The sequence below is a fragment of the Hevea brasiliensis genome, chromosome 3 (genome assembly GCF_030052815.1).
Source record: "Hevea brasiliensis isolate MT/VB/25A 57/8 chromosome 3, ASM3005281v1, whole genome shotgun sequence".
Lineage (NCBI taxonomy): Eukaryota > Viridiplantae > Streptophyta > Magnoliopsida > Malpighiales > Euphorbiaceae > Hevea > Hevea brasiliensis.
The window spans coordinates 33,449,074-33,459,766 of record NC_079495.1 but is presented as its reverse complement, the minus strand read 5'-3'; the positions used below and the strand labels follow the sequence as shown (position 1 = coordinate 33,459,766).

Sequence of the window (10,693 nt, the reverse complement as noted above, 5' to 3'; positions counted from 1 at the left end):
TGAGAGTATTAGAAAAAAAGTAAGAATTGTGTCAATTGAGTTGAGAGAAGGCAGATTAATATATTTTGATCATGTGAAGTATAGATATACAGAGGCTTCAATTAAACAAATAGAACACATTAAGTTAGAGGATAGAAAGAAAAAGAATAGACCTAAACTGACTTGAAAGAGAGTAGTACAACATGACTTAGAAGCATTACACATTTCTGAGGATTTAACCCAAAATCACTTAGAGTAAAGAAAGTGAATCCATATAGCCGACCCTAAATTTTTGAAATAAAAACTTAACTGAGTTGAATTGTGTATAATTATATTACAATTTTAATCTCGTCATATCATAAACCACAACAATTAGTGGAACTTGCATGTGGATCCTAGATCATTTCTTCCCATACCAAGAATTTCTACTCACAGCCTTGCAAACGCCTTCCTTCTCAGATAATCACAGTTACATGTCAGAAAACTTGAGATAAACTCAGTCACGGGCGAGTTCATTTAAAAAAAAAAAAAAAAAAAAAACTAACAATCTAATCAGAGGACAAACCATGTACAGAGAATGTGGTGTGAAGTGAACATAAGAAATGCAACGAAATTCTTTATCAACGTAAGAAATGCGAGTGCAGCATTTGTACGAACAATTTAAAGTGTCCCAACAACCAACAAACTTTTCCCCCCTTCTACACTCTAAGCAATAAACATACACAGATAGCTGCAAAGAGATTAATCATGAGACATTGTATGCGCAAAATTCAATTGCCTCTGCTTTACCAGTGCAGCAATGTGAAACGTTATTATAAGTACTAATCTGATATTGGTGTTACACTATGCAACAGAACTTTGGCTTGAAAACTAAATGGTGCTATCAAATGTCCAGTTGATCAATGTTGATCATGCGGGAAGAATTCTGGATAAGTTCCTTGCGGACATCCACCTGAAACCAAAAGATATAAATTACAGGAAATTACCAAGTGCGTTTACACCTTCATTCACAATAATGTGGGTCTCATTCTCTAGAATTCAAGGAACAACTGTAATTCAACTGTTGTTACAATCTTACAATTTTCAATTCAATTCAAATCTCCACCCCAGTGATTCGAATCTATGAGGTAAATCATAAATGTACTTGTATCATACAATTATCAATTCGATTCCCCATCACAGCAATTCAAACATATGGAGTAAATCGCAAATGAACCTGAATTGTAACTAAATTGAAATAATCAATAGTGAATCAATATGAATGGACCGATTCTTCACTTGATTGGATTCTCTTTTTCTATCCCACAACTTTAAAATTTAAGATTTCACTTCATTTTGCAATAAAAAGTGTGCATAAAACCTTTCTTTATCTATTTTTCTTCTTGATGGAAATCAACAAGAACAAAAAGATCCTAGGAATGTTCATGAGATGATTCAACATGCAATTGCACAAGAAGCTCCAATCTCAAGGACTTCACTTAAAAAGATGCAAGAATTTATTGAGGAAGCAGTTGCACAATAAGCTAAATATGGAGATACAATCAATAAATTGAGGTTACAAGAAAATGAAAAGTGGCTTAATTTGATTCAAGTTTGCGTGAGAGATGATCAAGAAATATTTAGACAGAATTGACAAGTTTCTACGTAAATTTAGTGTTTTTTCTTTATCTAGGACAGTTCTAAATGGTTTTATTTAATTATTTTTTGTCAGACTTATGTGTGTTGGGCCTTATTTATGAGTTTTTGGGCCTTAGGTAGGAGAGCAGCCCACTACAACTTTTTTTATTATTTTTTAAGATTTTATTTTATTTTATTTTAGAGATTTAGGGTTTCAGCCGCATATATAAGGCTAACTAAATAATTTTTCAATTTAACATTACTTGGGATTAACAAAAGAGAGGGATTCTAAACCAAATTCTCCATGAGTGAATAATATTGTAGGGTTTAACAATCTTAATATTCTTGGTTCTTGTTTGATCATGAACTTTGGGTCAAAAATCTTTGATTCTACCTTTGAATTATTTTAGTTTTCAATTCTTTATAATTGATAGGTTAAGGTATTCACCGGTATTTGGACTTGATTTTGGCTTTCTTAAAATTATAAACCAAACCTGTTCGTGAGTTTCAAGTGGCTCCAAATCAGGTTCTATCTATCCTTTTATGTTTTCTTTTTGTTTTTTGTTCATCATACTATTTCATTTTGTGAATTCCTTTTTTTTATGTTTTCCATTTTATTCAGTAATTCTTAATCTGAAAATTTTTTTTTTCTTCCTTCCTTTCCTTTTGTGTCTCTTGTTTAAAAAAAAAAATTTGAATTGCAGCAGCTTAAAAAAAAAACTGTGCAAATTTTATCTGCAGAAGTTCAGATCTGCCATTAGAGTAAAAAAAAAACTGCAGATTTTTTTCTGCAAAATTTCAAGTTTGCTACTAGTCAATTAAAAATAATAATAATAATAATAATAATAATAATAATAATAATAATAATAACAAATATGGCACAATTAGGGTAATTACACACCTTAAATTGTTAAATTTTCACCTAGGCTATTGCTTCTTTACTGTTTCGTTTGTTTCAGTTTCTAATAATTTAGTGTCTTATTCCGTTTCTTTGAGTTTTAAAGCCCTTTATTATTCTATCTTTGTGTTCATCTTTTTGTTGTTCATCTTTATTTCGTATTTTCAGTCTTTTCTTGAATTTCAATTTTGTTAAATATTATAAGTTGGTTACTTTGAGTGAGTTTAGTTAGTTTCTTAAAGAACTAAAAGGAAAAATTAAAGAGTGAAAAAAGGCAAGAGTGTGTGAGCACATAAGAGAGTAAAAGTCTAAATTCTATGAAACACAGGTGGAGTGACATTATTTGAGTATAAATGCGTAAGGGAGCATTGTGAGGATATTTGCTAACATTTTTCTACAGGTTTTACAATTATGTCACACAAAAATAGTGAAGAAGAGAAACCAGATCAATTCTTCACAATGCAAGCTATTCAACAATAGTATGAGCAATTAACTTTGATGCTTGGAGACACGAGGAATCAAATGGAAAGGCAAAAGGCTAGACTAAATAGGCAAGATGCTACAATAGGTAACTTACAAAGGGAGAGGCCTAATGCTAGGAGGCAAGCTAGACACAACAACAATAACCCTCCCCCTAAAGAGTTCGAAGATAAGCATGATGGAGAAGATGAAAATAATGATCGGACACATTTATCGAAGGAGAGAGGCATGAAAAGAGGCCAAGGAGAGATGACAGGAGTAGAGATAGTGTTGATCCAAACATTGGAAGCATCAAAATGAAAATTCCATCTTTTCAAGGGAAGAATTATCCAAATGTTTACCTTGAGTGGGAACGCAAAGTTGAGTTAGTCTTTGACTATCACAACTATTTAGAAGAGAAAAAGGTAAAACTTGCTGCTGTTAAAATTACTGACTATGCTCTTATATGTTGGGATCAAATGATTTTGAGCAGGATAAGAAACAGAGAGAGGCCTGTTGACACCTGGGATGAGATGAAAGCTGTCATGAGAAAAAGATTTATCCCTAACCACTATTATAGAGAATTGCATCAAAGGTTGCAAATACTCACACAGGGGACAGAGTGTGGAAGAATAACACAAGGAGATGGAGATGGCCATGATTCGGGCAAATGTTGAGGACAAAAAAGCCATAGTGGCTCGATTCCTAGGTGGTTTGAATAAAAAAATAGTTGATTTAGTTGAGTTGTAGCATTATGTGGAGCTAGAGGACATTGTTACAGCTCAGGAGGAAAGGGATGCGAGGTATGAGAGTAGCACAAGTTCGGTTTCTAAGAGCTCATGGAAACCGAACTGGCCCAAAGAGGAGGATAAGGTTGTTTCTAAGCCTAAACATGAAGAAAGTAAGAGTGAGCCTCATGGGAATAGCAAAGATAAAAGTATGAACTCTTTCTAATCTCAAAGAAATAGGGATATAAAGTGCTTTAAATGTTTGGGGATAGGTCTTGTTGCTTTACAATACCCCAATAAAAGGGCAATGATCTTAAGGGATAATAGGGATACAGAGACTAAGAGTGATGAAAATAGTGATTCTATGCCTCCATTAGAAGATGCTACTGATGTGGAGCATGCTGTAGAGGGGATTGCATTAGTCACTAGGAAAGCATTGAATATGCAAGTGAAGGAAGTGATTGGTGAAGAGGAGCAAAGGAAAAATATATTTCATACTAGATGCCTCATTCAGGATAAAGCATATAGTATGATAATAGATGGAGGTAGTTGTACCAATGTAGCTAGTACACTATTGGTTGAGAAATTAAAGTTGCCTACTTTGAAACATCCTAGGCCATACAAGTAACAATGGTTGAATGAATGTGAAGAAGTTAAGGTGACTAAGCAAGCACTAGTTGCTTTTTCCATTGGTAGATACTATGATGAGGTTATATGTGATGTAGTGCCTATGCATGCTGGTCATCTATTGCTTGGTAGACTATGGCAGTTTGATAGGTGAGTGGTATATGATGGTTACAAAAATCGATATTCTTTTGAAAAGGATGGCCGAAAGGTGATATTGGCTCCATTGACTCCTAGACAAATATATAAGGATCAAGTGAAGTTGAGGAGATCAATTAAGAAGGAAAATACTAGTGAGGCCGAGAGTAAAAGTGTAGAAAAAGGAGAGGCTGAGAGTTCTAGTTAGAAGAAGAGAGTGATTGAGAGTAAAAATAAAGAGAAAAATAGAGGAGTGAAAAGTTACTGAGTGAGATTGGAAAGAAAGTGAGTCCAATGCAAAAGGAGAGCAAAGAGAGAAAAGTGAGCTTATTTGCAAAAGAAAAAGATGTTAAGAGTGCATTCTATGCTAGAGAGCCAATGATTGTACTTATGTACAGGAGGCTTATTTGAACTTTGCTAACCTTAACACTTCTTTGCCTAGTTCTGCTGTTTCTCCTTTACAGGAGTTTGAAGATGTCTTTCCAAAGGAGATGCCTAATGAGTTGCCACCTATTAGAAAGATCGAACATCAGATTAATTTTGTTCCTCGAGCAGTAATTCCTAATAGACCGACTCACAAAAGTAATCCTAAGGAGACAAAGGAATTTAAGAGGCAAGTTGAGGAGTTATTGGCAAAAAGGCATGTGAGAAAACATGAGTCCATGTTCAGTTCCAGTGTTATTGGTGCCCAAGAAGGATAGTTCATGGAGGATGTGTGTTGAATGTTGAGCTGTCAATCAGATTACGGTAAAGTATAGACATCTCATTCCTAGGATAGATGACATGTTAGATGAATTGCATGGTGCTTCTGTCTTTTCGAAAATTGATTTGAAAAGTGGATATCACCAGATTAGAAAGAAACTAGGAGATGAGTGAAAAACTGCTTTCAAAACAAAATATGATTTATATGAGTGGTTAGTTATGCCTTTTGGATTGACTGATGCACCTAGTACATTCATGAGATTAATGAACCAAGCTTTGCGTGCATTCATTGGTAAGTTCATGGTAGCATACTTTGATGATATATTAGTCTACAACAAAAAATATGAAAGAACACATGTTTCATTTGAGGTGTGTGTTTGAAGTGCTTAGAAAAGAGAAATTGTATACTAATCTTAAAAGCCATACTTTTTACATGGCAAGAGTTGTGTTTTTGGGTTATGTGATTAGTGCAAAAAGTATTGAGGTGGATGAAGAGAATGGGAAGGCTATCCGTGACTGGCCGATTCCTATATCTGTTATTGAAGTACGTAGTTTTCATGGTTTAGCTAGTGTTTATAGAAGGTTTGTTAAGGATTTCAGTACCTTAGCTTTACCCTTGACTGAGGTTGTTAAAAAGAATGTTGGCTTTACATGAGGTGAGGAACAAAACCGTGCTTTTAACTTAATCAAAGATAAGTTATGTTCTGCTCCATTACTGAACTTCCTGATTTCACTAAAACATTTGAAATAGAATGTGATGCTTCTGGGATTGGTATAGGTGCTATTTTGATGCAGGAGAGACGTCCCATTGCATATTTTAGTGAAAAACTAAATGGCGAGGCATTGAACTACTCAACGTATGATAAAGAGCTTTATGCCTTAATGCAAGCGTTGGAGACCTGGCAGCACTATTTGTGACCAAAGGAGTTCGTTATTCATTCTGACCATGAGTCATTGAAACACTTTAAGGGGCAAAACAAGCTCAACCGTAGGCATGCCAAGTGGGTGAAATTTATTGAGACTTTCCCCTATGCTATTCAGTACAAGCAAGGCAAGGAAAATGTAATTGCCGATACATTGTCAAGCAGGTATGCTCTTATTTCTACTATTTATGCTAAATTGTTAGGTTTTGAGTATGTGAAGAAGTTATATGCTAAGAATTATGATTTTGCAGTTGTTTATGATGCAAGTGAGAAGACTGCTTTTCATGGGTTTTTATTTCGTGAGAATAAATTATTGTGCCTAATTACTCTATGAGGGAGTTACTTATGCGTGAGTCACCTGGTGGTGGTCTCATGGGACATTTTGGGATTACTAAGACTTCGGATACATTGAGGGAACACTTCTTTTGACCTCATATGAAGAGAGATGTGGAGAGAGTTTTCAAAATATATCACATGTAAGAAAACAAAGTCTAAGGTCTTACCTCAAGGCTTATATACACCTTTGCCTATACCTAGTGAACTATGGATTGATTTGTCTATGGACTTTATTTTAGGATTGCCGAGGTCTAGAGAAGGTAAAGATTCTATATTTGTGATAGTGGATAAATTTTTTAAGACGACACATTTCATTCCTTGCCATAAAACTAATGATGCCACAAATATTGTTGACTTATTCTTTAGGAAAGTTGTGAGGTTGCATGGCATCCCTATGAGCATTGTTAGTGATAGAGATGTTAACTTCCTAAGCTACTTTTGGAAAGTACTGTGGGGTAAGTTGGGTACTAAGCTGCTATTTCCACTACATGTCACCCACATATTGATGGACAAACTGAAGTAGTTAACCAAACTTTAACAACTCTTTTGCGTGCCGTTGTTAAAAAGAATTCATGGGAATAATTTATACCATTTGTTGAATTTGCATATAACCGAAGTGTGCATTCTTCTACTGGTTTTTCACCTTTTGAAATTGTTTATGGGGTTTAATCCTTTAACTCCATTAAATTTGATTCCTTTGCCTGTGCATGAGATTTCAAATTTAGATAGAAAGAAGAAGGTTGAGTTGGTTAAAAGATCCATGAACAAGTTAAACAGCACATTGAGAAGCAGAATAAGAGATGTGCAACCTAAGCTAATAAAGAAAGAAAGAAAGCGAGTTACTTTCAAACCAAAAGATTGGGTTTGGATGCTTATGAGGAAGGAAAGATTTCCAATTCAAAGGAAGTCTAAGCTTCATTCAAGAGAAGATGGTCCATTTCAAGTGGTGGCCAAGATTAATGATAATGCTTATAAGTTGGATCTTCCTAGTGAGTACAATGTGAGTACTCCTTTTAATGTTGCTGATCTTTCCCTTTTTGATGTAGGTGAAGATTCGAGGACGAATCCTTTTGAAGAGGGAGGGGATGATGGAAATCAACAAGAACAACAAGATCCTAGAAACGTTCGAGAGATAATTCAAGATGCAATTGCACAAGAAGCTCCAATCACAAGGACTAGAGTTGAGAAGATGCAAGAGTTGATTGAGGAAGCAGTTGCACAACAAGCTAAATACGAATATACAATCAATAAATTGGAGTTACAAGAAGATGAAAAGTGGCTTAATTTGATCAAAGTTTGCGTGCGAGATCAAGAAATATTTGAACAGAATTGACGGGTTTCTATGCAAATTTATTTATTTATTTTTTAATCTAGGTTAGGTTTAAATAGTTTTATTTAATTATTTTTAGTCAGATTTATGTGTTTTTGGATCTTAGGTAGGAGTGCAGCCCACTCCAGCTTTTTTTTTTTAGTTTTTAGGGTTTTATTTTATTTTTTTTTAATTTAGGGATTTAGGATGCCAGCCGTGTATATATGGCTAACTTAATACTTTTTCAGTTTAACATTACTTTGATTTAAATTAATACAAGAGAGGGATTTTTCTCAAATTCTTTCTTGAACTAAACAAAATTCTTTAAGAGTGATTAATCTTGTAGGGTTTAATAATCTTTATATTCTTGGTTCTTGTTTGATTATGAACTTTGGGTCAAGAATCCTTAATTCAATCTTCGAATTATCTTGGTTTTCAATTCTCTATAATTGATAGGTCGAGGTATTCCTTGATGTTTGAACTTTGATTTTGGCTTTCTTGGGATTATAAACTAAACCTGTTTGTGGGTTTCAAGGCACCGTTCTTGAGGTTCGCATCACTTCCACCATTATTTTCCCTCTCCCTCCTCTTTTTTTTCTTCGTTTTTTTTTTTCATTTACTTTTCTATCATAGTTGTCAAATTATGATATTTTACATTAATATATTCTCAACTTTTAATATATTCTTGACTTTCTAATGTATCCTGCTGTCCTTTTTTATTATTTAATTATTTGATCAAATTTAAATGGGAGTTTCAACACGTGCACAATGATAATCATCGTCTACAATTCAAGAGTTCATAATTTATAACATAAAACTATATAACATAATAATAATAATATATTCTTCTATTATAAAGTATACTTTTATTTAGTTAAAAGATAATTCTATATTTATCAAAATGTCATTGTGATATATTTTTTTAATTATTTTTTAGAATATATATTATTTTTTATTAATTTTGAGAATTTTTATCGAATCTTACAATTCAATTCAATACTCAATTCATAAAATGAAGATTTCAATTCTCGATTGAATCTCAATTTGACAACCATGATGGTATCTTTGTGAGTACCCGGTGCACATAGCCTTGACCATAGATCAGTTTAAAAATATAAATAAATAAAAATTAGTACCACAAAAACCAGAAAGAATTGTTGAACATGGCCTTGACCATGTTATGAAACACTATAGATGTGCTAGCTAGATAAACTTGCTAGATGGCATATCATAAACTGGAGTGACAAATAAGCTTGATTTACGTACCCGAGCACCCATAAGGGATGAAAAAACAACATTGGCTTCAGCTGCATCCTCAACTACTAATTGCCTGAGCAGCCTTCTCTCCGGATCCAAGGTTGTTTCCCACAGTTGTAAAGGCATCATTTCTCCCAAGCCTGTATTTATTAAAAATACATAAAAAATTCAATCACAAATTAGAAAGTGCATGTGTGCATATGCATATGAATACAAGCACACCGACAGAAATAGACCTCACAAATATTCTTCCTGAATGGATAAAATGTATGACATTCTTTTATATGGAATAAACACAGCAACATGAATTTTATTTTAGAAACTATGGATTTTATATTAAGAATGGAAAATCCCACTATAGAATGCATGGAGTCCTACCAAATCAATAAACTGAATCACATTCCATTTGGTAACAAAAGAAGAATTCCATAAAGAGCCAAAAGATAGTCCTATAACAGTTCCTTGTTCCCCTCAAAGAAACATTTATTTTGTTTTGAGTTGATGGGAGGAAGTGAGTACAAACAATGAAGCTATTAAAATGGATGATAACAAAATATGGATCCATAATCAGACACATTATTGAAGTTGGGAAAAAAAGCAATATCATTTTTAGGTCAAGCCTCAATTTGAGATTTATGTCTTACCTTTGAACCTTTGAATATTATAAGATGCATTTTGCGGAAACGAGTCCTGAAGATTTTTAAGTTCTGCATCATCATAACAATAGTATACTTGTTTTCCCCTCTCAACCTGGTCATTTCAGAGAGGCCAAAAAGTAAAAGTAAAGAATTAGAATATAACCATTATTTGGTGACCGAGTATTCAGTCAGAGCAAACCTTATAAAGAGGGGGAACACCAACATAAATGCAACCCTCTTCGAATAATGCTCTCTACAAGAAAGAAACATCCCATCATTATAATTTCCTTTAAATTTTATCATGCATTTGAAAGTTGATTTCTCTACTTCAAAATCAAACAAATCTTTTGCTACAATTTCCTCCATTAGATACCTGATATCTGAAGAAAAAAGTTAGTAGAAGTGTTCGGATGTGAGCGCCATCCACGTCAGCATCTGTTAGGATAATGATCTTATGATAACGTAGAGCATCCTTCTTAAAATCCTCTCCCTGTAACCAAGAATATTTAACTCACTAAGGCAAGCAGTTCAACAGCTACATAAAAGAGTTTTTATTGCTATTTTGGGAAAGAGGGGCGTCAAAATAAATAAATAAATAAATAAACCTTTACTCCAAGTCCAAGGCCAAGTATAAGATTTTGAATCTCCTCATTTTTGTACATCGCCGCCTCATCTTTTCTTTCTATATTTAAAATTTTACCCCTCAAGGGAAGAATAGCCTGCACCAATATGTTTCAGTGATCAATATTCTATGGTCATCCACATAAATTTATGGTTTAGGTAAGATAATCCAGCAGTCAAAACAACCAAGCTTGTCATCACATATAAGAAACTAAAAATATTAATCTACACATGGTTTTTATCGATTTGGAGAAGGTTTATGATAGTGTTCCAAGAGATATCTTATGGAGAGTGTTAGAACAAAAGAAAATATCTATTAGGTACATAAAAGTGTTGAAATATATGTATGAAAGAGCAACTACCACTCTGCGCACAGTGGGAGGGGACAAAAGAGATTTTCCTATCTCAGTTGGATTACACTAAGATTCAACTGTAAGCCCTTACCTTTTACATTAATTTTAGAT

At 33.7% G+C, this 10,693-nt stretch overlaps 1 protein-coding gene across 1 annotated transcript in view; it reads right to left on the bottom strand.

Annotated features, from left to right (window-relative positions):
• Nucleotides 1–575: 575 nt before the first annotated feature.
• Nucleotides 576–10,693, bottom strand: part of LOC110669807 (DNA gyrase subunit B, chloroplastic/mitochondrial) — a 37,019-nt gene continuing 26,901 nt past the window's right edge. The window contains exons 16-21 of the mRNA XM_021831597.2: nucleotides 10,214–10,327; nucleotides 9,982–10,098; nucleotides 9,808–9,861; nucleotides 9,615–9,720; nucleotides 8,980–9,110; nucleotides 576–931 (exon numbers count right to left, since the gene is read on the bottom strand). Coding sequence (XP_021687289.2) covers nucleotides 863–931; nucleotides 8,980–9,110; nucleotides 9,615–9,720; nucleotides 9,808–9,861; nucleotides 9,982–10,098; nucleotides 10,214–10,327 — 591 coding nt within the window. The 3' untranslated portion in view covers nucleotides 576–862. The remainder of the gene's footprint in view (nucleotides 932–8,979; nucleotides 9,111–9,614; nucleotides 9,721–9,807; nucleotides 9,862–9,981; nucleotides 10,099–10,213; nucleotides 10,328–10,693) is intronic.